A 24,022-nucleotide genomic window follows, 5' to 3' on the forward strand; every position below is an offset into this window, starting at 1 on the left:
TCGACGCAATCAGCCCTCCACAACGATGTACATATACACAGTACCCGTGAGTCCGTACTGTACCCGGTACTTGCACCCACTCACGAGCGGGTATGGCCAGTGCGGTACCTGATACGTAGGCCCGACCTCCCAGCACCGGCCATGCAAGGATGCAAGCAATACCAAATGGAATCGCCCTCCCATCTCGTGCAGCCCAGCCTGAATTTAGACTCACTCCTTCTCCCACTTGGGTTGTTATCAAAATCGTGATTCTTGGAAGAGATAGAGTAAATACCACATCATCACAATTCAGCAGCAAAGATCAAACGCGCCTGATTGAGCTTCTTCATGCCTTTGCCCCCTTCTGATTAATCATCCGGGTTGAAGTTCAACGAACCCACAGGCTATTTTCAGACTGTGAAACTCATCAATCATTATTATTATTCATTCCCACTTCTCCCCCCTCTCCCCTCCTTCTCTCCCCTCTCTTACTTAACTAGTCATCTTCTCTTACTCTTCGCTCGCGTATCTCTGGTCCCCGACTCCCAAGTCTTCGTTCCCCCCCCCCCACCCCCCGCTGTCGCTTGGGCGTGTTGGGTATTTTCGCCTGGATCATTTATCGTCACCTCCAGGGATCAGAGTTACCGACCGATCCAGACACTAACTGGTTAACCACTTTACTGTCGGCCAGCAGCCAGCGCAGCACAATAGTCGATAACTGCGCATGTCAGAGGTATTGTACTGTACTACCACCACGCACGACACAACACACCAGCCCCCATAACTCACTGCCTTAATCTTCTTTCATCATCATCATCATCATCATCATTATCTTCATTATCATTATCATCATCATCCTTCTCCTCCCTCCTTCATCTGACTTGACTGACTCGTGTTCCTTCGTGCAGCGCAAGGCTGACGAACCCCGACTCTCTTCCCCTTCTTAAAGGGTTTTACCACCTATTTTCTCTTCCCCTGTCACTCCCTCCGGTTGTGAAAGGTATGTGCACGTTTTCTTGTCTTCTTCATTTTAACTTTCAACCTCCGCTTGCTGGGCCTTCATGCCTGGCGATCTGGTGAATTTTGCAGTCGCGGCCGCAATGCCTGACCCGGCCATTGTTGCCTGCCTGAAGTCTTCCCTGCTATTCTCCGATCCTCAGTCGAAAGCCACCCCTAATGTTCCCGATCCTCACCATCACCGTTTCCACCCCCGCCCTCTTCTCTCCTTCCTTTCCTATGATTATGATATTCGATGCGCGAAGAGGTCTGCTAACTGGGAGACTTGGCGCATTTAGCGCTTGGACGCTCCGACCAGACTGATCTTTGCTTACGAAATTCCCGATCTCACTTTCTATTCCTGGAATAACGTGAACATAACGACTCTTACGCTTTGCGACCCCGGACTTGAAACCCACATATTTCATTTTTCACGACACTCCGAAAATATTGCATGTGTTGTCCCATTGGCTAGACGCTTTGGACAATCTTTTACGGCTCTTGTAACATACATCAGGTCCTAGTCGCAATTTTGTCGACGGAGGACGACGGCCGCTAGAGAATAGTGCATTTTAACGGGACCCTCTTTCCATGACTCGGCTCGCCCGGTTCTATAATTCATCATGTTTTGGCGTTTCGGAGGATATGCGAGTATCTCCAGCATCGATACCCTGCTAGACAAACCCGATGTCAGCCTGGAGGAGCTGTTGGATGAGTCGGAACTCATCCAGGAGCTCAAGCAAAATAATACGAAGCTCATAGAATACTTACGAGAGGATAATGTCTTGAAACGGCTTATGGACTACGTGATCGCCCCGTCGCTGGTGACTGACGACGACGACGAAGACGACGATGAGAATGACAGCAATGCCACAGAGTCGAACAAAGATGCATCGGCAGCGAAGGCGAAACGCCAAGACCCACTCAGAGATATGCTAGACCCCGAAGATCTGGAGCGGGCAGAGAAGGATCGGTTGAAAAGGGCTTATGTCGCGTGTGAGATCTTGTCGTCCGAGATTTGGTCAATCGTGGAGTCGGTCATGTTGAACCCTGATCACTTGAAGCACTTCTGGGGCTTTCTCAAGCGTCCCTCGCCATTGGACTCTGTGCAGGCGAGTTATTTTACAAAGGTCAACGAGACACTATTTGACAAGAAAACGACTGAAATGTTGGACCTGCTAAAGTCCATGGATGGCGTGGTTCCGGCCATACTCCAACATGTTGACAACCCTATGGTTATGGATCTCTTGTTGAAGATCATCAGCTTGGAGAAGGTTGAAGGTGGCCAAGGCATTGTTGACGTAAGTTGATTGAGCCATGAAACTCGGCCTCTAGAGACAACTAACATCGCACCAGTGGCTGAGGTCTCAGAACCTAATTCCGACCCTGCTATCGTTCTTGTCGCCAGAGTATCCTGCATCCGTCCAAACCTCGGCAGGCGATTTCTTGAAAGCAATCATCACCATCTCGGCAAACGCAACTCAGAATGACCAGTCTTGCATCGGCCCCAACAGTCTCACGCGGCAATTGGTATCCGCAACCTGTATAGAGACTCTAATCAAATCCATGCTAAAAGGTGGAAATCCGCTGACCGTGGGTGTCGGCATTGTCATCGAAGTCATTCGAAAGAACAATTCCGACTATGACCCGGAGAACATCAACGGGCCGGACTCACCCCCCACCGTCTATGACCCGATCTATCTCGGTAACCTGCTTCGACTTTTTGCCAAGCACATACCGGATTTCCTGGCATTGATCAAAAGCTCCAAGCACACAGTCAACGATGCTGGAAAGGTCAAGACCGTTGAACGGGGGAAGCTGAACTCGGCATGGGGCGCTAAAATTGAGCCTCTGGGCTTCGACAGATTCAAAACTTGCGAGTTGATGGCGGAATTGCTGCACTGCAGTAACATGGGTCTGCTGAACGAGCCAGGCAGCGATGAGTATGTTCGACAGCGCGATGCAGAGCGCGAAAGGCTTATGCGTGAGGGTGCATTCAGCACACACCGAGAAGAGACGTCTGCTTTCGATGGAAATGACTCCACTGTGGACTTCGTAAACGGATCTGTCATCGGGTATGGGTCACCAGAAGGCTCAAGAGTTCTTGAAGTTGCGAATACTTGCGAGGAGAGCTTTGAAGACGTCAGCGCATCCGGTGTCCTTGTTGATAATGAGAAAGATGCGGGTGTCAGAGAGGCAAGCAATCTCAGCCCCAAGGCCGAGCCTGCCGCTGTTGCGCAAGGCTCTGACCCTACGAGTGCGACAGACTCGACTGCGAACGAGGCGGCAGGAAGCAAGGCAGAGGATTCTGCAGGGCTGCCTACCGAAGTTTCCGATACCACCTCTGGCTTGGCAGCTCAGATTGAAGAGGTCAGCCTCGACGGTCGCCAAACTGCCGAGCTGCATGAGTCGTCGGCTGAGAGCACTATCGAGCCAGTCAGCCAGTCACCGTCCGTCTCTGAAGTAGTGACAGCCCCCGATCAAAAAAACAAGCCACCCAGCTCCTCCACGCCTGATACTGCTGGCCAGGTCGGCGATACTTCTTCCCCTTCCCTGCAGCAACTGCATCCTGATATCCAAGTTGATTCGAATGGGCAGCCTGTGGTTGGTGATTATCTCAAGCTTATGTTCGTACAACATCAGGTCGTTCCTACCATTCTGGTCTGTTCCCCTAAGTTTTCGATGGTCCGACTTCGGTTTTAACTGTCTCACAGGATTTCTTCTTCCGGTTTCCTTGGAATAACTTCCTTCATAATGTTGTCTACGACGTAGTACAGCAGGTCTTCAATGGCCCTATGGATCGTGGATACAACCGAATGCTAGCTGTCGATGTGTTTGAGACGGGCCAGATAACTCAGAGCATTGTCGATGGGCAGAAGAGAAGCGACGAAACTCAGCGTACCAAACAGATCAGGTTGGGCTACATGGGTCACCTCACGCTGATCGCTGAGGAGGTCGTCAAGTTCAGCGAGCGCCACCCACCGGAGCTGCTTTCACCGACTGTTCTGGAAAGTGTCCTCAATCCCGATTGGATCGATTATGTCGAGCAAACACTATCGGAGACAAGGGAACGCGACAACGCGATTCTCGGCGGCGTACGACCTGACATGTCTATCGGTCATCGTCAAGGTATGGTCAACTCAGGTCAGAGCGCAAATGCTTCGTCGGCTCTCGCGGATGCAGGGCTGAACGGGTCCGCGGGAAACTCTGGCTTCCAGGGCTTCGACATGATGAACCAAGGAAGCGTCTCGGGCGGAGCGTTTGGACTTGGCGGAAATTCTCTTCTGAGCGGTTTCGCCAGCTCGAGCGATGATGAGGACGAGGAGATGGAGGACCAAGATGACAGACACCTGGCCGATCAAGCCGCCGAAAGTGGCTCAGAGAATGTGGGTGATCACGATTTCACAGACATCGATATGCGCGATGCTTGAATGCCAATGGCCGAAACCACCTTCATTCATCAACCCAATCTATACGGTTTATCTATACCTCGTTCGCAGCTCAAATTCTTACCATGCTCTTAACGGTTCTGTTTTCGATCCGGACGACTGGATGTTTTGGCACTTGATGGATGACGGGAGTGGTACGGGCTGTGAAGGGCCTCGTACAAAGTGTTGGACTGGCAGCGCTTCTCAATTTGTATGAAGTCATTCAGAACCGTACTACTCCCCGATATCATGTGGCGGCGATTCTTTACAGCCAAGCAATTGCCTGACTTTTCCCGTACCAGTAGTCCCTTGCATACCCCAATAAGGTTCAGCCTATCTTTTGTCGTCTATGAAGCTCTATTCACGATGTTCTTCGGCCATGCGCATGAGCAAACAAGCATGTTGATGTCATTTGCCTACAGAAATGCTAATCCTGCTCGATTTTTAGGGATCTGCCAATTCGACCAGCCAACCGATACCGATTCTTCCCCCACCCCCTGCTCCGATGAGCCAAGGGCCCTCCCGTGCCCGACGACAATTAGCCGCTCGGCTTGCGGCTCAGAAGCAGCAATCTAACGACGAAGACAGGGATCTGGTGGAAGAACATGAGACCACTGAGTCCCAGTGGCCCACCAATCCATTTGTGATTGCTGGTCTAGATGACGACACGGAAGGCAATAACTCTCCCGCAACTGCCGCTTTCCCCACCACCGACTTCCCACCAAGTAACAAAGACGAACCGTTTTCCTCGCCCACCTTCCCGGAATCGGGATTTAGCCCGCCGGACTCGTTCTCTACCGGTTCGTCTGATGATGACGGAGAGGGTCGAACCGAAGGCATGCGGCGCAAGGAACGGGTCCCACTTGAAGTTGAGGACGACGATGATGACATGGGAGAGATGGTAGGGCCGTCTGCTGATCCCAGAATGATGGATTCGGACGAAGAGGATGAGGCCATCATGAACGAGTCGCTCGGCTATCCCGACCTGGGCCCGGGGCGCTACATGGGCTTTTCTCGATCACGCATGGGCGCCTCTCCCTTCGGCGATGATGAAGAAAACGACAGTAGCGATGGAGAGGATGATGGGCTGGTTGAGATCCTTGTGCCAGGCAGGAAGGCTTCAACGTCTTCCACGCACTAATCATTCGTCTTTGTCTTGCTTAACTGATATCCTTTGCACCCTGACTTTTCTCTAATGCGGATTCCCTTTTGTTGTGGTTATTGTGAATCTCGGGCATCACGCCTTGGGTGGTGCTTTGATAATGCTTGACCTGGTGGGATTGGTATAGGACCCATCATCTGTACACTAGTTGACTGTATGACATTCGCGTGTGCTTATCCTCTGAGGTTGTGGCGGACTTGGTGGTGGATGTGTGACAGCAGCATGGTCTCGCAGGGAGTATGCATTCGTACTCCCTCTGTCTTCTTCATTTCTCTTTACAAGGCAGATATAGCTTTGAAGTGATGTGAAGGGACGGAAATCCTAAGTATTTGACGAACGTTTTGATGTTACTGCGGCTTTGGGACTAATGGTTAGCTGAGCTGCTGTTCTCCTCTGGATGTAGGATATTGGGGCGAGGATGGCCTCGAATTGAATTAGTATCCATTTTCATGGCACTTTTGAAGTCGTACTTCGTAGTAATTCATGAAATTGGAGGAAACTCGGAAGTGGCAGAAAAGTGGGACAATTTCCGGTTCGGGACAATGATTAGATCAACCCCGCGAAGGTTCTTCAGTTCCTGCTGTTGACATCTTCTCACCCCTCGACAACAGCGAGACACATTTGTGATTTTTATCTCCCAACTACTCAGGTCTTCGATTGAGTGAGCGTTTGAGCCTCTGTTCCACAGTAACATGGCTGCAAGCACGACCGCGAGGTCTTCCAGGTAAGCCTCATCTTCCTTATATGAGGCTGATTCGCTGCGATCTATACAACAAGGCCGAGTCAATTCTACCAAGACAAGCTTTCTATACCTTTCTTGTCACTTATCACTGATAATTTACCCACCAGAGGAGATTATTGACACATCCTTCTAGTACCAATGATGACACGTCCGGGCTAGAAATGTACGCCGACCTGCAAACATGGCTGACCCAGCATGGCGGCCACCTGCACCAGGCTGTGCAAGTCGCCAGAGACAAGCAACGCGGGGTGCACCTGCAAGTCCGCAAGGACTGGTCTGAGGGTCCTGGTCTGACCGTGGACACGCACATCATTCAAACGCCCCTAACAACCACCATCTCGTACTTCAATGTTATTGGGTACCGTGCACCGTTACCAGCAGCAGCAGCCACAGCGACAGGGGCAGCTTCAGAGATCGAGTTCAAGTCCCACGGACTGGATTTTCCGCGTACCTTCATTGACGCGGTTGGATCCAAGGAGGCAACGGTCTTCTTTCTGGTGGGCCAGTATCTGCGGGGCGCGCAGAGTTTCTGGTACCCGTATTTGCGGACCTTGCCGCAGCCGGGGACGTTGACGACGCCGCCGAACTACGAGGGGGAGGATCTGCGGTGGCTGCAGGGGACGAGTCTGTGGGCGGCTACGGAGCAGAGGGTGGAGAAGCTGCGGGGGCAGTATGAGGTTGCGGTGCGGGCGTTGAGGGAGGCGGGGTTTGAGGGGGTAGATGGGTATACTTGGTAAGTTTCCCCCTCCTCCGCTTCTTTTATGTTGTTGATGGTACTTCTTGTATGGTGCTGGAGAGGTGCCGGAAGAGCAAAGGACCGTGATTGAGCTGACTTGGGTCTGCAGGGATCTCTATCTGTGGGCTTCAACCATTTTCTTTTCGCGCGCCTTCTCGGCCAAGGTGTTGTCCGGTGTGATTCCCAACGAGGAGCTGTCCGAGGAGAAGATCTCTGTTCTGCTGCCCTTCTTTGATGTTGCGAATCATCGGCCGCTGGCCAAGGTCGAATGGCGAGCGGAGAAGGACGAGGTGAGGTTTGTGGTTTTGGAGAATGTGAGAGCTGGAGAGGAGATTTCCAATAACTACGGACCTCGTCATAATGAGCAGTGTGAGTAGTACGACCTGGCCCTTTGGGGAACTTCTCTTTCGACGATTGCTCTGACACTCGACACAGTGATGATGAACTACGGATTCTGTCTTCCCGACAATCCTTGTGACTATCGCGTTGTGAGTCTCCGCGCGCCGCCTGGCAGCCCACTCCAACAGGCCCGCTCCCACCAGCTCCAGATGTTCCCGGAGTTGGCTGCGGAAACCGAAGACCACTACTATGTTTTCAATATCTTCTATCCGCTACTGGCCCCAGATTCTGCGATGGAGCATTCCATCTTCTCGCCGGCTCTGCTGAACGCGGTCTCCGTCCTGGCGGCCAACAATCGAGAGTTGGAGACACTAGAGATCACAGACCAAGCCATCAAGCTTGCCGATGGCTACGGGAGCTCACGCGCGCTGCTAGCTGCGATGAGCCAGATAGTGATCGAACTCATCACTCATGCTGTGAAGCTGAGGACCTCCGGTCAAGATCTACAGAACCCGAAAAATCTGAAGCAGATCCATGCGAAGATGTACCGGGACAGCCAGATCATGCTGTCCGAAACCGCCCTGGTGATTGCGGCATGGACCCTGAATCGTGCGCGGCAACACGGCTTTACTGGAAGCTGGGAAGAGACCAAGAAAATCCTTGGGGCTCACATGGCTCGGATACCTGCTGGCAAATTTCCCGAGGGGATCTTGTCCCGGCTGCAGATGCGGATTTTGGAGCGGAAATCACTGCTAACCCAGAATGGAGAGCTGTTTACATTGACCGAATTGCCAGATCTCCTGCCAGCAGAGATGCAGCAACCGAGCCAGGCGTGCATCCAGGAGGTCCTGAGCACCGCGGAGAACGCCATCCCCGCGCTCAGGGGCAGCTCTGACACGTCGCCCTTCGCCTATCCTGTATTCTTGTGCCTGATTGCAGTAGCCTATGCGGGTACGAAGGTGTCAGGATCTAGCGAAGCCCAGTTGTCACCGCGACTAACGCGATGGGCGAGCTTCCTGCTCGAGAACTATCCGCCGCCACCAAATGATGTAGCCTGGGCGCTTGAAGATGAGGATGACGAGTATCTTGTCAGCCAATTCGATGAGGCTTTGGAAGATTTGAGAGCAAGGAGCTCTGATGGGTTCGCCGGATTGGAGGCGTATACAGGTGCATGGCAGAAGGATGACTGGTGGCTGTCGCCCAATTGGATACGCTGGGCGTGGATGGTTGCGGAGCAAGAGTGCGTGCTCATGCCTGAGAATGCATTGGACCTGCTAGCAAGTGAGGGGCAGGTGATGCTGTCGACAGAATCTTACTTGTATATACCTCAGAGCCAGTAGATGAGACGGTATAAATACATACCATGATGAATCGATGAGATCAAGGCTCAACAGGATCGAAATACATAAGATGACACATAAATCTTGCTGACTCACTATCCATCACGTGTGGTGGGCAGCACCAATCAGAGGGCGGGGAAAGGCGGATATTCAGCAGGCGCAGGAATTGCCGCGCCGGAAGGGTGGAAGCTCCTCAACTGCTGAACGCCTTCCATCATCTCGACCTTTCCCCCCCCTCCCTCCGCCTCCCCCCCAATCGATCTTTCTCCCCCCAGTCTTGTTCCGCAGCCACTGGGCCTACATTCACCATGATATCCCGAGCGGCGGCTCCCTCGTCTTCCTCCATCGCCAATCTCTCCTCTCGCTCCCTCCGAGCCCAGGCCCCGGCTGCCCGTTCCTTCGCGACTGTCCAGGACAATGCTCCCCCCGTACGACACTATGGCGGTCTGAAGGACCAGGATCGCATCTTCACCAATCTTTACGGACACCATGGAGCCGATCTCAAGTCGGCACAGAAGTTCGGTGACTGGCACCGCACCAAGGACATTGTCCTCAAGGGTCACGACTGGGTACGCTGTCCCCCAAGATAACCAAGACAATCCCTTATACGACACGTGGACGGCTATGGGAGATTGATGACGGTTCAATGCTGATGATTTTGGCTTGGTGTACAGCTCATCTCTGAGATCAAGGCCTCTGGTCTCCGTGGCCGTGGTGGTGCCGGTTTCCCCTCCGGATTGAAATACGTGAGTCTTCCCGTCTGGTGCGAAGGCAATAAATGGTTGGTTTCAGGCTGATTGGGTGTGGCTATTAGTCCTTCATGAACTTCAAGGACTGGGACAAGGACCCGCGTCCTCGGTATCTCGTCGTCAACGCCGATGAGGGTGAGCCCGGAACCTGCAAGGACCGTGAGATTATGCGCAAGGACCCCCAGAAGCTCATCGAGGGTTGCTTGGTCGTTGGTCGTGCGATGAACGCCAACGCCGCCTATATCTACATCCGTGGTGAATTCTACCACGAAGCCACCGTCCTGCAGCGGGCGATCAACGAGGCCTACGAGGCTGGCCTGATCGGCAAGAACGCTTGCGGTACGGGCTACGACTTCGACGTCTACATTCACCGTGGCATGGGTGCCTATATCTGTGGTGAGGAGACCTCGCTGATCGAGTCGATCGAGGGTAAGGCCGGCAAGCCCCGTCTCAAGCCCCCATTCCCCGCTGCCGTCGGTCTCTTCGGTTGCCCTAGCACGGTCACCAACGTCGAGACCGTTGCCGTGGTTCCTACCATCATTCGTCGTGGTGCTAGCTGGTTCTCCTCCTTTGGTCGCGAGCGCAATGCCGGCACCAAGCTCTTCTGTATCTCGGGTCACGTCAACAACCCTGTCACCGTTGAGGAGGAGATGTCCATCTCCCTCCGTGAGCTGATCGAGCGCCACTGCGGTGGTGTCCGTGGTGGCTGGGACAACCTCAAGGCCGTCATCCCCGGTGGATCTTCGACTCCCGTCCTCCCCAAGTCTATCTGCGACGACCAGCTGATGGACTTCGATGCCCTCAAGGACTCTCAGTCCGGTCTGGGTACCGCCGCCGTCATTGTCATGGACAAGTCTACCGATATCGTCCGCGCCATCTCCCGCCTGTCCACCTTCTACAAGCACGAGAGTTGCGGCCAGTGCACACCCTGCCGTGAGGGCAGCAAGTGGACCATGCAGATGATGCAGCGGATGGAGACCGGCCAGGCCCGCGAGCGTGAGATCGACATGCTCCAGGAGCTGACCAAGCAGGTTGAGGGGCACACCATCTGCGCTCTGGGTGAGGCTTTCGCCTGGCCCATCCAGGGTCTGATCCGTCACTTCCGTCCCGAGCTTGAGGCCCGGATTCGCGAGCACGCCGAGCAGCTCGGTGGCCAGTCCCCCTATGCCGGTGGATGGCACCCCAACGCCCGGGCTGAGGGCAAGTTGATCTCTCCCGGTCAGTAGTTAATTTCAGGGGTTGGTGGTGACGGGGGTCAGTGAAAGGAAAAGTTTGAGGAGTGTGAATCAAATCTTCCTTTTTCTTTTCTTGCTCTTAGAGGAAGGCTCGGGTGTATGGCTGTGCGAGTGGATGATTTCTCCTTTTTTTTCACGTCTTGTTCAATCATGTACAGTCTTGGTAGCAATTCATATCTTTTCTTTATTGCGTGAGATCCTTGTTGGTTGATTCATTTTGAGTAGTTGGTATGACACGATCTCTCAACATGCGATAGCCCTGAATCTGGGACTGCGGTCTTCAGATTGGTCAAGCTCTAGTAATAGTCCGGAGCAACCTTCTCTCTATTGACAATTCACATGTTTCTTCAACATCACCATACTCGATCTCTTCTCAAGAGCGTCCTACGGCTACTCCGCAATCTAACCACTAACTTCGTACAACTTACGCCGGCGCGCAGCCTGTCCATCCCGGACCGTTGGCGGCCTTGTGTCTTCTTGATAAGCTTTCGAACCGGGGGTTCTCGACCGGAGGTTGATGGTATGTATACATGGGGATATTCAGCAAAACCCTTTATTCAGGCGACAAAGACCGACGACGAATCAAGCCGCCCGTGTCACAGAGGATGCTTTAGAAAAAAAAGGGCTTAGGGTTTTCATCAAGCAATGGGAATAGAAAATGGTCTCCCACCCCACGCCGCCCATAGATGCGAAGCTTCCACACTTCGACCCCCCTTCCCCCCCTCCCCCCCGGTGCACCATAAGGGCTCGATCAGTGACTGCCACCAAATTTTTCCAAGTTAGACAGCTCCCAGATGACCGAACGCACCGTAACCACACGACGTCGGAATCGATATCCAAGACGTAGAAAAGGTGCTGCAGCCTGTTGTATCTCCTGCACCACCAAATGGGGAGAGGAGATCGTTTTCCGAGTCCAATCCAGCAGACAGGAATTCGACTGGAGGGCCCGCGGAAGAGGCGCAGTCAAGAGATCCATCCATCTGTTCTTTGTGGCTGTCTGATCCACTGTGATATCTCGGGTGACCGGGCCCTGTATACCTGGAGGGTATGACTATTAATTACGTGGGAGAGGGAGGGGATGTTCGAAGCCCCTGGTCAAGGAGGCGCGAGAGATCGTGGCGGGGTGGGGGTACTGAGACTGGCCCTGGTTTGTATCTGGATCGGGAGGATGGGGGTTGTCTTGTGTATGTGTATCCGTAAGCAGCGTTAGCCACTTATACTACTTCCTTTCTTGAAGTTCTATTGACACAGTTTGTTTAGGCAACATAGAAAGAGGTGCGTGTCATCAGCACTGACTGACTCGAAGATAGGATAAATCGGAAATACACACCCTACCAGCAGATTATCATTGAACCGCATCAAGTAAGTAGATTCTGGCTTTATACAGAATCGCATGCCATTTCGACGTCGTGATCGACTGTGTGGGATATATGAGGGGGATTGATCACGATATAGGACTACGTGGGAGGAGACCATTACCATCATTCATATGATCAAGAACGAATGCAGCCTGCAACAACATCCGATGTGGTGTAATGGCTAACATCGCTGTCTCTCACACAGCAGCTCGGGGTTCGATTCCCCGCATCGGAGTACACTTTTTGCTTTTCCTTCCTCTTTTCCTCCGAAGGAAAAGTGACTCTCCCATCCGATTCGATATTCTTGATATACTCTATTTCTCTCAACATAGGCTTAGTTAGATACTTACTAGCCGAAATCTATCGATATCTTATCTGATTGCTTCCAACGGAAGGAGCCCACGGCACCCGTCTGAGAGGTACCTGCCCTATCGGGCAAGGAGTAGTGTAGTAGCCCTCCCAGTTGCCCCCCCTCACTGACCCCTGCTCAATCTACCTCTTTTTTGCTTATTTATGCTTCATTCAATATGAATTTTCCCTCATCTGTAGAATTAAAAGTTTAGGCAAAGATATGCAAAAAGTATACTCCGATGCGGGGAATCGAACCCCGAGCTGCTGTGTGAGAGACAGCGATGTTAGCCATTACACCACATCGGATGTTGTTATAAAGTGCCGTTATTCCTGATAATATGAGCTTCGTGTTGAGGTGGTGATGGTCTGGTTGAGTTGTGCTGTAGGATGGGATTACACTATAATATGACATGGATGGTAATGAGACGAGCTCTGATGTGGGGAAAAGAACGAGCTGCTGTGTCAGAGACAGGCTGTTGTTTCTTTCTTGCTTAACGTCAAAGCGGACGAACACCCTTGTAGCCTCATGCTTGGTGCTAACGGTGGATGATTAAAGTCCAGGAAGCCGGGATACTTCCAAGTCGAGCTGACCGATCAGGCTTTCCCTTGCTTTCACCAGTTGTTGGCCACCTCATCGAAACTACTCTGTATATGACATTGGTGGAAAGTGGTCGGCTGACGGTCATGCTTCATTTGAAGCCAAAGCCGCGTCAAGGCATAAATGTTGACCGAGATGGAATTCATTCGCTATGGCTTGATCACCTATGGCATGGTAACTTGGAGATAAATCAAAATAAGATGGGGCGAGAGGGCGAGAGGTCATCTCTGCATAAGCAAACACACAAATACATGCAGTTGAAGAAACAAAGCATTCGCAGCTAACATACATATGGGCTCGTCTCCATGATGTCACCATTTGATACAAATAAGAGTAAGACAGGGTGAAGAAAAAGAACAAGTGAGGGAGATGAAAAGAAAACAGGAGGAGCGAGAAGAGAAGAAAGACGCCCCTTTACCAGAGGTCATCCAAGAACAACCAGACAACACGCTATTAGATCCAATGACTAACTACCCCAACGATCTGAGACTTTTGCCATTCGTGCGTTCATTCAATCATCCAATCAATAGCCCCCGGCCATGATAACCCCGTAGTAACGTCGACTCATTTCCGCCGTCTGCGTGAGGCGTGCATCGCCCGTCAGCGGCAGACTGAGCACACTAGACAGATCGGTTGCCTGATCAACATGGTTAGTTCCGACTCCCACCAGAAACACACACATCAAGCCTCTTACCTGGATGTCTTCGTATGCCGTCCAGCGCGCCACGGCTCGGCTCATCTCCCGGAATGCAACTCGTTCCTCCAAGCCTTCCACGCCGGAACCCTGCCGAATTTGATCACCGCGCTGGACCAAGGCCTGGACCAGCCGATGCAGTCGTGCCGGATCTCGCCTGCCAGCCCTGGCTGTGGCCAATTGCAGAAAGTCGTCGTAAACACCGCCTCCTTGCGCCCAGCCGCGCACCTTGCGCTCCGGCTCGGCGCCAAAGCCAGAAACCAACGTTTCTAGCGTGGCGTAGTCGCCCTCAATCACGGCCGATGGACCGACGATGCGACAGAAGGTGGTGTGCGCATCGTTCCAATTCTTAGCTCTGACCAGATAGTCCACTTCGTGGGCAGCATCCCCCCTATCCCGCGCATCGAGGGCCTTGGCCACCCAGATCCAATTCTCCGGAATCCGTGCCTCGGTGATAAGGAACCGCCACAAGTTGTTGGGCGATCCGTCTTCATTGACAGAGTCTGGAATCGTTGGTGCAAATCGAGCCAGCATGTCCTTGATAGCTCGTTCCCGGTCAACAGTACGCGAGAGGTGACACAAGACGAAAATGCTCCGTGGAAGAGCAGCGAAACCGCAGAGCTCCCATGCATAATCCCAAGTGAGCTGGTCCATCTGAGCTACATTGAGCTGGAAACGGCCACTGTGTCCAACAGCAGCAGCCAAGAACTGACACAGCTGAAAGGTCAGGCGGTTGGTTAACCTGTCCCCAGTGACTGACTCGGGGAGCAAGGCGCCCGGGAATTCCAGTCCGTCGAACTGAGAATCCTGACCTGCACCAGTAGCGGCGGCATAGACCTTCAAAAGCACCCACAGCGGCGATTCGCGATCCTGCGCGGTGGTAGATTGGTGCAACTGAGACAGATCTGGTGAGGGTAGTGCGGTTTCAATGCCACTGTTCAGGTCGTCGACAAATTTGCAAACGGCGTTTTCTAACGGCTCGTCCTCACTGATCCCGTACCACAGGCGCAACCCAAAGGCTTGGAACCAGTCCAGGCCGAAGCGCTCTGAGAATGTGAATGCAGAGATCCGATCCTCAAGCGCCCCAGTGGTCTTGCCCTCGCTCCGAAGAGCATTGCCTGCCAGCAGTTCGTACAAAGCGCGCACCGGCTCACTCATCTCCGAGTATGCATTGGTCTGACGCCACATCTCGATTTGCTTGGTTATGTCTTCACGTACAGTGGCATCACGGCCAATTTGCGAAACAAGAGTGGCAAGATGAGGGTTCTGGCTCGAAAGGAGGACAGTGCACGCTTCGTCGACTCGATGTGCGCACAGAAGGTGAACAGCACGCTCCTCTGGTGAACCGACCTGACCTAGCTTCTGGACTTGCTTTTGACGGATGATACCCTCCAATAGACGGGTGAGGCGATCCTTCTTGATACGGTGAGAGAACTGAGACCGGAGTTCTGGGGGCACGCCGGCAGAGATGTCATCGTCAAGCTCTTCATTGAATAGAACATTGGTCAGCTGCCAGAGCAAGCGTTCTTGGTCGGAGACACTCGGACTACCCGATGCTACGGAAGACATCTTGTAGAAGTCAGCCTGGACCAGGCGAGCAAAGGGCACGATCCCATCCACGGGACTGATGATCGTCAGGTCGCGCTGGGCGTCAAGCATGCTTATCGGCTCGTCAACCTTCGAGTATGATAGTAGGGAAACATCCCGTCCTTCGCTAGTCACGGACAGCCGATGGTCCCAGCGACTCAATCCAGCTTCAATAGGACTGAAGCTGTTCCGTACACAAAGCAGCGAGTTTCCAGGTCCCCAACGAGGTTTGAAGGAGTGGTGAAAGGCAAGGTCATCGGCGCTCAATTCATTGGACTCGCCGGCATAGGTCTTGGGCTGTTTGTGGTATGGCCACTGTGAATCTGGCGGTCAGAAGAGCACTAGCAAAACACCAACAAAGTGGCAATGCAGTAACAAAGAGGCGTTCCGCCAGAAACCAAATCCACTGCAACGGTTCAAAGGGGGCGGGGTCATACCTCAGGACCTTTAGGTCGCGCATTCTGTGCTTTCGAGGGGGATGTAGTCTGGTGTTTCCGAGGTTGCTGGAATAGCGAATTCATTAGATCAATACTAGTAGCAAACCCCTTCTTCTTGGATTCGCTGGTGGGCTGCTTTGGGGTCTCCTCGTGCAAAGACCGGTCATTGAAGGCATGCGCCTGAATCTCGCGGAGGGCGTCGCGGTTCTGCTTCCGTGGACTAATGGTTCGCTGAAGCTGCTCGGCCCAATCGCCTGTGAGATCCAGACGCGGCTTCGCCGGCGTGTTCCAAGGCTTCAGCGACAGCCGAGGGTCTTCCATGTATGTGTCGGTGCTCGCGGTGTCGTCGTGCTCCACGGTGTGACGAAGGTCCGGAAACGTACCCGCCATGTCCATTTCCTCGCTTTCATCGAATTCAACTTCAGACTCGCCAGACTGCAGACTCTCGGTGATGTCGTCGCCGTCTGGCTCAATAGTTGAACCCGTGGAGCCGTCCCCTAAAAAAGAATCGTCTTCCTCCTCTTCCGAGCCCGAGTGCTCGTCGTTCATCGTCTCCATCGCCTGGTGGCCAAATGCTCCGGGAACTATCTTACGCTTTTTGAAATCGAACGTGTCGTCATCAACGCCCGCCACAGAACCGAGGAAGGAATCGTCAGTGGAGAAGGCCGACAGCTGCTCCGAGCCCACGGTGTTGTCGGGATTGGCAAGGGTTTGGGCCTTCGGAGTCGGAGTGTCAGGAGCAGCACTCAAAGTGCTTTGGTTTAGGCTCTCACCTTCTTCTTCCTCATCGCTATCATAATCAAGACCATAGGTGGTGAAATGAGGAACCTTGAAAACCCAGGTGCCGGTTTCCGCTTCGTAGTCGATAAACTCGGTGTTGTGCACCTTGACCAACCGATCAATGTGCTTGTCGAACAACGGGCCACTCGTCAGTGGTGACGGTGACTTCTTGTCGCGGCCACGAGGCCAAGAATTTTCGATTCGGAGGATCGAGGGGACGTTCAGGCCCTTGCCACGAGGCGGCTTGATGGTTTCGTCGGGGTAGACAGTGATCTTGCGCACGTCGATATCGACAAGGCCACCGAAGATATTATCGAGGTCGATGGTAGTCAGGTCCACGGGTTTATCAAAGGTCACCTCGCCGCAGTTTTCGCGCCCAACAGTAAATCCCTCAACCTTCTTCAATTGCTCCCGGCTCATCCTGCTGAGTTCGGCACGAGTAGGCCTCATGTAATACTCGCCAGGCTGCGGGTCCCCGCCGGGGACAAACGCCAGTCGCTTGGGGGCGGTGTTGGTCGCGCTCGGTTCCGGACGCTCCGTGACGGCGGGCGCGTCGTTGTTGCGCACTGATTCCATCTCGGGACGAGCAGCATTCTCCGGGGATTTGGTACCGTTGACTCCATTGATCGTGCCACTCTTGCGGACAGAACGAAGGAATCCCAACTCCTCCGCGGTCGGCTCGGGGCTTTGGGTTTCGACGGGTACAATCTCGCCGCCAGTGGACGCCAGGTCGGAAGACGATTCAAAGCTAACCTTCTTCTTCCCCTTGTCGACGAGAGGCGCAGCCACCTCGCCGTTGGTGATGGCGGCAGGAGGAGGAGTGCTGGTCGAGCGCGTGAACAAGTCGTTGCGCAGGCTTCGATCGATAGTGAGACGCTTCAGGCTGCCGCTAGAAAGTCGGGAGCTACCGGAGGAAAGGGCTCCGGGAGAAAGAACACTATCGCCTTCAGGATCAAATGTCTTGCGCAGGTTGCTGGTCGAGAGACTCTTGCTGAAGCTAGAGCGTCCTAGACTGCTGGCATTAAAGCTGCTGCGCATGCTGCCCCCAAGGACGCTGCCACCAAGCCCGCCTGGGGTATTCGCAGTGCTCGACGGAGACCCATAGGTGGAATACGAGAATCCGTAGCCCCGTTTGGGTGGTGTCAACAGGCGATTTGCGGCAGTCGGAGTGATCTTGTAAACGGGGAGAGGAGTGCGTTGCTTCTGCTTGTTGGAGGAAGACAGCGGAGTGGCCAAGGGGCCTGGGCTTGCAGTACTGGGCGCGGGCAATCCCGAGAAGATCGATTGGTTGCCGTAAGGGTTTCCATCGAGCAGCGATGCCTGCAGACTGCCAGGCGCGGGGCCCATTTGCTGGGTAGCCTGGGACTGGCTGCCGCCGAAGAGGCTGGAGCTGCCTAGAGTGGTCGGTTGTTGGTTCTGGCTCGTGGCGCCGCCAAAGAGAGATCCGGTCGCCGCTGGTGTCGTGGTGCTTGCACCTCCACCAAAGAGACTGCCGCCAGAGGGTGCGGCGCCACCGAAAAGACTGGGCTTCTGCTGTTGCTGAGCCGCACCGCCACCGAAGAGACCCGAGCCACCGCCAGTCTGTTGGGTCTGTGTGTTGCCGAACCCTCCAAATGCACTCGTGCCCGTGCCCGTGCCTGTTGTGCCTCCTCCGAACAGACTCTTCTGGCCTTGCTGCTGACCTCCGCCGAAAAGCGAGTTCGTTTGGGCCGGCTGGGTGGTGCTGTTGGTTCCAAACAAACCGCCGCCGGCAGGTTGCTGGGTCTGCTGGTTCTGACCGAAGAGGGAGCCGCCAGTCGTGCCGGTGCCGGTGGCGGTGTTGCTACTGCCAAAAAGCCCCGAAGTGCTGTTCTGCTGCTGCTGGGTGTTAGCGCCAAATCCACCAAATAGCCCTTTGTTCGGGGTCTGTGCCTGATTCTGAGCCTGGTTTTGCTGGCCGAAGCCGGTACCACCACCAAACAAACCACCGCTCGATTGCTGCTGCTGATTTTGGCCGCCGAAGGGAGAAGCTGTAGCAGTGGTGCCGCCAAATGGAGAGGCTGTGCTCGTGTTCTGGGTGCCAAAGCCGCCGAAAGCGCTTCCGCCAGTTGAGCCTCCGCCAAAGAGAGATTGGCCCTGTTGCGGCTGATTGTTGTTGGCCGTGTTTCCGAACAGTGTCGACCCGGCACCAAAACCAGTGCTCCCCTGCGGGGTTCCAAGTGGCTTGGATCCAAACCCTCCCGCTGTCGCCGTGTTGCTACCGAACAAGCCTGATTGAGTCGTGGTAGCAGTGGACGTTCCGCCGCCGAAGAGAGAGTTGGCGGGCTTCTGGGCACCAAACAATGGATTCGATGTATTGCTGCCGAAGCCGCCTGCAGTTTGGGTCTGGCTGCCAAAGGCCGAAGGAGTGCTTGTGTTCGCGCCGAATGGCGAAGAAGTGTTTCCGGATCCAAATCCAGTAGACTGAGTCCCGAACCCAGAGCCACCAAAGGCGGAGGCGCCGAAGGCACCTGCTTGGCCACTGCCGTTTCCGAATCGGCGGCCTCCATTATAATCACCAAGCCGAAGCTCCTCAAAGGAATACTTGCTGTATGGCTGCATGAACACAATGCTCTGGTAGTGGTTGGTCACGCTGCTGGCGGCGTCCTTCTCGGTGAAGGGAGTGAACGGAGTGCTGCCCGTGCCGTCGGAGGGAGGGACGGCTTGATTGAACGCAGTGCCGCTGCCACCTCCAAAAGCCGGAGCTGTTGTTCCGCTTCCAAACCCGCTGGTGCCGCCACTGGCTCCAAAGCCCGTAGTCCCGGTTGTACTACCGAATCCGCTGGCGGGTTTGTTGGCACCAAACAGCCCACCGCCTCCCGTGCTGCTGCCGAAGCCGCCGCCGGTGTTTGCAGCGGAGCCAAAGCCGCCAAAGCCAGTGTTACCCGTGTTCGATGTGTTGCTTGAGCCAAACAGACCGCCGCCGGTGCTGGGTCCCGCAGTGCCAAAGCCGCCGGTGCGGTTTTGCCCCGCACCAAACAGGGAGTTTGACTGTGTTTGTGTATTGGTACCGAATCCTAGAAGAGAAAACGTGAGGTTAGCGATACCGTGATGCAGTAAGAAGCCTCAGATCCTAGAGCATGAGACAGGATATGAACCCCATAAGTCCTGGGTAGACAGAAGGCGGCCTGGAGTCGAAAGTCCCCAATTCTAGGAATAGAGTCCGGTCCGCAAGGCAAGGCCTGTCGTCCACGGGTCCAGGGCAGTATTGTCCGTCCACGGGCCAGCTCGATCGTTGGCATGGGGAAACCGCGAGGATCTACCGCCAGGTACAGATGGAAGAGAAAGGATCGCCAAGCCCATGGAAATAGTGTCGTCGAGCACGTACCTCCGCCGGAACCGAAGCTACTGGAAGTGTTTCCAAACAGGCCACCGCCTGATGAGTTACCACTCCCAAAAGCAGGAGACGAGGAAGATCCAAAGCCTAGATGACGGGGAGATACTGTCAGAGACTGTACTGAAGCCGCGATCCCTTCTCTTGCAATGCTGCTATGTTACTCGCGACGTCGACAAGCAAGGGAAAAGCTTCCACATGGCGGCAAGTGTCGCTGTAACTGGAGGTAGGTATAATTGCCGTATGATGATGACGTCCAAGGCACTACTAGCCAGATGGAAATCCTTTCCTGGGCCGAATGAAAGATACCGAGGCGGGTGTTGAGACAAGCTAAGAGAGCACCCGGGAAAAATAGGAACAGGGGAGGGAGAAGAGATAGGGACAAGGCTTATGGTCAGATGATCACCTACCTCCACCAGTATTTGCGCTTCCAAAAGCATTGCCGGAGCCAAAGCCGGAACTCTGCTGAGTATTCTGTCCGAATCCTCCGCCGAACATCTTGCAGGTCAAATTGTTGCGACGTTATGAGTTCATCCGTTCCGAAACGTTCCCCAACTGAGTGGTCGAGTGCTCGTCCACGTCGATGATCAAATGCAGTCCGAGGCCCCTGACAGGGCGGTGATAAAGGCGAGATGGTCGATCACAGCGCTGTAAGTGGCGTGCGAAGCGACGAGCTCGATGGTTGGGTTCGGGGGAGGCCGAGATCTCGACGCGCCCAAGAGGAAAGGTGTTTTGTGTGGGTTGGAAAAGGAGAGCAAATTAGGGGATGTTTCGCCAGCTACAGACGGGCCGTCGCCGTCGGGAGCGAAGATGCAAGTCGACGATCTGAAGCTGGGAGGCCAACAATGGAGAAGAAGCCAGAGAGCTGGTCGAAAGAAGACCTGAGGGGGCGCGACGGAGAGGGAAGGTCGGGAAGGGAAGGGAAAGAGGCTGCTTTGCTGCAAAAGGGAAGAGGGCGGCGAGGCTCAGGCAGGCGGTGACTAACTTGCTTCGCTTACACTCCCGGTACAGACTGCTCCGCTGTCAATCTGGTTGCGTCCAGGCAGAGTGGCCCGGTAATTTGGTCCGGCAATACACCGTGTTACCGCCGTCTCCCGTGGAGCTCCCGCCGCTGCCTGATGCTTCCGTTGCAAACGAGTAATTTCTGCCTGAGGATGAATCTCGGGGAGAAACGATGAACGCTACAAAGTTGGCAGGAGGAAAGTATTTAGTCGGTAAGGCTGGAGTGAGTGAGTCGTATGTGACAGTTGCGTACACGGAGACAGACTATGACACGTAAAGTACCTGGCTTCTATGATCATGCAATATGACCAGGAATAACACACACGAAAGAATGAGTTTATACTTATATATCAGATGGTGCTCGCAGTTCAAGTCTTGCCCAATTCCACCGCAAGAATTCCTGCTCACACTCATGTCTGACCACGGCATATACATCCGACAAGTTTTCACCATACGGCAGCACACCCGTAAACCCAAACAAGTACTTCTTTCATCATTGGTATATACGTAGGTAAGATTAACAGCTCATCGGAATGTCACCCGTTTCTGATCATGATGGGAATCACAAGATAAGAGGAAAAAATAAAAACGGAAAAAAAAAAAAAATAAAAAATAATAGACAAAACTCCATCTTCAGCCAGAAGAAAAGCCCACACTGCACGGACATCATGCGCATGGTGGTGCCATAAATCCTCCCAACTACCGCTTTCATTAACATCATTCAGTAGAGACAAAGCGTTTATTTGCCGCGAGAAGCGTGCACCGTGGCAATGATCTTGTCGACCACCGCGGGATCGGAGAGCTGTGTCTGGGTTAGAGTGGATGGTGGTGAATTTTCAAGACAAAGAAAGCTTACCGTAGAGGTGTCACCAAGGCTGTCTTCCTCGCCGCTCAGAATTTTGCGCAGGATGCGACGCATAATCTTTCCACTGCGAGTCTTGGGAAGGTCTTCAACCACGTAGACGGCCTTGGGAGCAGCGAAAGGTCCAATCGAGCGGCGGACCTGCATAATCAGGTCCTTGCGAACCTGATCGGTGGTCTCGTTACCTTCCTTGAGAGCGACGAAGGCGTTGACAGCCTGACCGGTCAGCTCGTCGGCAATACCGACGACCGCAGCCTCAGCCACCATGTCTGTGCAGAAGTCAGAGCTAGCTCTCAAGAAGGGGACGAATCACTTACGATGCTCGAGCAAAGCAGCCTCAATTTCCGCAGTGGACAGACGGTGTCCAGAGACATTGACAACGTCGTCCACACGACCCCGGATCCAGTAGTATCCGTCGTGGTCACGGCCAGCACCATCTCCCGTGAACTGATCAACCACAAATTAGCTCCCTCGTACAACATTCCCAAGGGCGAAGAACTGGCGGTACTCACGTAGTAGCCCTTGTAGACATTGAGATAGGTATCCATGTAGCGCTTGTGGGCACCCCAGACGGTCCGGGCCATGCTGGGCCACGGCTGCTTGAAGGCAAGCACTCCCTCAACATCGTTGCCCGAGATCTCCTCTCCAGAAACAGGATCGATGATGGCGGGCTCAATGCCGAAGAAGGGAAGCGAAGCGCTACCCGGCTTGGTCGGGGTGATGCCACCCAAGGGAGTAATCACGTTCGAGCCAGTTTCGGTTTGCCAGTAAGTCTGTCCCAACCACATTAGCCCAACAAACAAAACATAATTCAAACCGGATCAATCCCACATACATCGCAGATATGCGCCTCCTCCTTGCCAACAACCTCGAAGTACCACTTCCAGACTTCCGCAGCGATGGGCTCGCCAACGGATCCCAAGACCCGTAGATGAGCCATCTTGTGGTGAATGTGCTCATCGCCAGCACGCTTCAACAGGCGCAGGGCGGTCGGGGCAACGTAGAATTGGGTGACCTTGTGCTTCTCAATGACATCCCAGTAACGGGAGAAGTTGGGGTAGGCGGGGGTACTCTCAAAGACGACAGTCGAGCAACCTAGCAGCAGAGGTGCGTACACAACGTAGGTGTGACCCGTGATCCAGCCCACATCGCCACCGCAGAAGTAGCGGTCGTCATCGTGGATGTCAAAGACGTACTTGCCGGTCATGGCCGCTCCCAGGAGGTAACCAGCAGTGGTGTGCATGACACCCTTGGGCTTGCCAGTGGAGCCAGACGTGTAGAGCAGGAAGAGAGGATCCTCAGAGCTCATCGACTCGGGAGCCAGGTAGTTGGGGTACTTCTCGACCTCCTCGTGCCACCAGATATCACGGCCCTTGGTCCAGGGAACCTCTGCACCGGTGCGCTTGTAGACCAGGACGCCCGTCACGTCGGGGCATTGCTTGAGCGCCTCATCGACAATGCGCTTAGTACCGATGACCTTGCCGCCCCGCTTCCCCTCGTCAGTAGTGATGACGACCTTGGAACCGGCATCGAGGACCCGGTCGCGCAGGGAGTCGGAGGAGAAACCAGCGAAGACGACGGAGTGGACGGCACCAATGCGAGCACAGGCAAGGAAGGCGATGAGCGCCTCGGGGATCATGGGCAGGTAAATCGCGACGGTGTCACCCTTCTTGACACCCTGCTGCTTGAGGACCCAAGCGACCCGGGACACTTCGCGCAACAGTTCGCCGTACGTGATGGTGCGGCCCTCGCTGGGCTCATCGGCTTCGTAAATAATAGCGACTTTGTTGGGGTTCTTGATAGCATGGCGATCGACGCAGTTGAAGGAGGCATTGAGACGGCCCTCGACGAACCAGGCACTGTCACCATTCTCTAGGGAGCCGGTGTGAACGGTCTGGAAGTCTCTCTCGAAAGTGAGGAGCTCGCGGGCCATGCGAGCCCAGAAAGTGTTGGGACTGCGGATCGACTCTTCATAGAGCTTCTTGTATTCGTCGAGATCTTTCAAGTGGGTACCGGAGGGGTGTTTCTCATGAAAAGCCTGGGGCACATGGAAAGTATCAACATCGTGGGCCTCGAGCACCTGCGGACCCAATGGCGGGATGGTTAGCAAATGGAGACCCGGAGATTTCTCGGCCCAAAGGGCGTGGGTAATTTTTCTCCCTTACCACAGCAGGTTTGGGAGGCGCGATGCTGCCGTCCGCCATGATTTATGATTGGTTATGTGCGTCCCAACAGAAGACCCGTAGGGAAATTGGCGGAGAATGAAGCTGGCCTTCTGCAGAGGGGTGACAATTC

The 24,022-nt window shown here is 54.1% G+C and overlaps 6 protein-coding genes and 2 non-coding genes across 8 annotated transcripts; 5 read left to right on the plus strand and 3 right to left on the minus strand.

Annotated features, from left to right (window-relative positions):
* The first annotated feature begins 1,501 nt into the window (after positions 1–1,501).
* Positions 1,502–4,610, plus strand: BP01DRAFT_47538 (putative Sit4-associated protein). The gene is made up of 3 exons (XM_025579888.1): positions 1,502–2,276; positions 2,332–3,636; positions 3,690–4,610. The coding sequence occupies exons 1-3, from the start codon at positions 1,599–1,601 to the stop codon at positions 4,404–4,406; spliced, it is 2,700 nt and encodes an 899-aa protein (XP_025431252.1). The 5' UTR covers positions 1,502–1,598; the 3' UTR covers positions 4,407–4,610.
* BP01DRAFT_47539 (uncharacterized protein) lies at positions 4,611–5,715 on the plus strand. Its single transcript, XM_025579889.1, has 2 exons — positions 4,611–4,614; positions 4,709–5,715. Exon 2 carries the CDS (start codon positions 4,909–4,911, stop codon positions 5,542–5,544), a length of 636 nt encoding a protein of 211 aa, XP_025431253.1. The 5' UTR covers positions 4,611–4,614; positions 4,709–4,908; the 3' UTR covers positions 5,545–5,715.
* Positions 5,716–6,173: 458 nt separating this feature from the next.
* BP01DRAFT_340591 (SET domain protein) lies at positions 6,174–8,761 on the plus strand. The gene is made up of 4 exons (XM_025573408.1): positions 6,174–6,289; positions 6,441–7,040; positions 7,153–7,412; positions 7,479–8,761. The coding sequence occupies exons 1-4, from the start codon at positions 6,258–6,260 to the stop codon at positions 8,720–8,722; spliced, it is 2,136 nt and encodes a 711-aa protein (XP_025431254.1). The 5' UTR covers positions 6,174–6,257; the 3' UTR covers positions 8,723–8,761.
* A 217-nt stretch (positions 8,762–8,978) lies between these two features.
* On the plus strand, positions 8,979–10,831 carry BP01DRAFT_356747 (NADH-quinone oxidoreductase subunit NuoF). The gene is made up of 3 exons (XM_025575028.1): positions 8,979–9,291; positions 9,397–9,468; positions 9,537–10,831. The coding sequence occupies exons 1-3, from the start codon at positions 9,031–9,033 to the stop codon at positions 10,695–10,697; spliced, it is 1,494 nt and encodes a 497-aa protein (XP_025431255.1). The 5' UTR covers positions 8,979–9,030; the 3' UTR covers positions 10,698–10,831.
* Positions 10,832–12,227: 1,396 nt separating this feature from the next.
* On the plus strand, positions 12,228–12,299 carry BP01DRAFT_t168. The gene has a single exon. It is a non-coding gene; the product is annotated as a tRNA-Glu (tRNA).
* A 350-nt stretch (positions 12,300–12,649) lies between these two features.
* On the minus strand, positions 12,650–12,721 carry BP01DRAFT_t170. Its single transcript has one exon. It is a non-coding gene; the product is annotated as a tRNA-Glu (tRNA).
* Positions 12,722–13,536: 815 nt separating this feature from the next.
* Positions 13,537–20,361, minus strand: BP01DRAFT_365748 (uncharacterized protein; the record flags this gene model as incomplete). The annotated part of the gene is made up of 5 exons (XM_025576375.1): positions 13,537–13,650; positions 13,708–15,609; positions 15,732–19,546; positions 19,858–19,953; positions 20,274–20,361. The coding sequence occupies 5 exons, from the start codon at positions 20,359–20,361 to the stop codon at positions 13,537–13,539; spliced, it is 6,015 nt and encodes a 2,004-aa protein (XP_025431256.1).
* Positions 20,362–21,351: 990 nt separating this feature from the next.
* BP01DRAFT_356752 (acetate--CoA ligase) lies at positions 21,352–23,999 on the minus strand. The gene is made up of 6 exons (XM_025575029.1): positions 23,893–23,999; positions 22,563–23,807; positions 22,240–22,500; positions 22,045–22,174; positions 21,722–21,996; positions 21,352–21,667 (listed from the first exon to the last, which is right to left on the minus strand). The coding sequence occupies exons 1-6, from the start codon at positions 23,929–23,931 to the stop codon at positions 21,605–21,607; spliced, it is 2,013 nt and encodes a 670-aa protein (XP_025431257.1). The 5' UTR covers positions 23,932–23,999; the 3' UTR covers positions 21,352–21,604.
* Between the last annotated feature and the right edge of the window lie 23 nt (positions 24,000–24,022).

The sequence above is a fragment of the Aspergillus saccharolyticus genome, assembly GCF_003184585.1.
Source record: "Aspergillus saccharolyticus JOP 1030-1 unplaced genomic scaffold BP01scaffold_15, whole genome shotgun sequence".
NCBI lineage: Eukaryota > Fungi > Ascomycota > Eurotiomycetes > Eurotiales > Aspergillaceae > Aspergillus > Aspergillus saccharolyticus.

What these genes read in the sequence shown, in the direction of transcription:
- BP01DRAFT_340591 (XM_025573408.1), top strand. Translation starts at nt 6,258, where the DNA reads ATGGCTGCAAGCACGACCGCGAGGTCTTCCAG. An exon ending in GGGGTAGATGGGTATACTTG is followed by an intron (nt 7,041 to 7,152) that starts GTAAGTTTCCCC and finishes TTGGGTCTGCAG; the next exon opens with GGATCTCTATCTGTGGGCTT. An exon ending in ACCTCGTCATAATGAGCAGT is followed by an intron (nt 7,413 to 7,478) that starts GTGAGTAGTACG and finishes CACTCGACACAG; the next exon opens with TGATGATGAACTACGGATTC.
- BP01DRAFT_47538 (XM_025579888.1), top strand. Translation starts at nt 1,599, where the DNA reads ATGTTTTGGCGTTTCGGAGGATATGCGAGTATCTCCAGCATCGATACC. An exon ending in GTGGCCAAGGCATTGTTGAC is followed by an intron (nt 2,277 to 2,331) that starts GTAAGTTGATTG and finishes ACATCGCACCAG; the next exon opens with TGGCTGAGGTCTCAGAACCT. An exon ending in AGGTCGTTCCTACCATTCTG is followed by an intron (nt 3,637 to 3,689) that starts GTCTGTTCCCCT and finishes ACTGTCTCACAG; the next exon opens with GATTTCTTCTTCCGGTTTCC.
- BP01DRAFT_356752 (XM_025575029.1), bottom strand. Translation starts at nt 23,931, where the DNA reads ATGGCGGACGGCAGCATCGCGCCTCCCAAACCTGCTGTG. An exon ending in AGGAGGCGCATATCTGCGAT is followed by an intron (nt 22,501 to 22,562) that starts GTATGTGGGATT and finishes TGGTTGGGACAG; the next exon opens with ACTTACTGGCAAACCGAAAC. An exon ending in ATGTCTACAAGGGCTACTAC is followed by an intron (nt 22,175 to 22,239) that starts GTGAGTACCGCC and finishes GTGGTTGATCAG; the next exon opens with TTCACGGGAGATGGTGCTGG.
- BP01DRAFT_356747 (XM_025575028.1), top strand. Translation starts at nt 9,031, where the DNA reads ATGATATCCCGAGCGGCGGCTCCCTCGTCTTCCTCCATCGCCAATCTC. An exon ending in TCCTCAAGGGTCACGACTGG is followed by an intron (nt 9,292 to 9,396) that starts GTACGCTGTCCC and finishes CTTGGTGTACAG; the next exon opens with CTCATCTCTGAGATCAAGGC. An exon ending in TCCCCTCCGGATTGAAATAC is followed by an intron (nt 9,469 to 9,536) that starts GTGAGTCTTCCC and finishes TGTGGCTATTAG; the next exon opens with TCCTTCATGAACTTCAAGGA.
- BP01DRAFT_47539 (XM_025579889.1), top strand. Translation starts at nt 4,909, where the DNA reads ATGAGCCAAGGGCCCTCCCGTGCCCGACGACAATTAGCCGCTCGGCTT.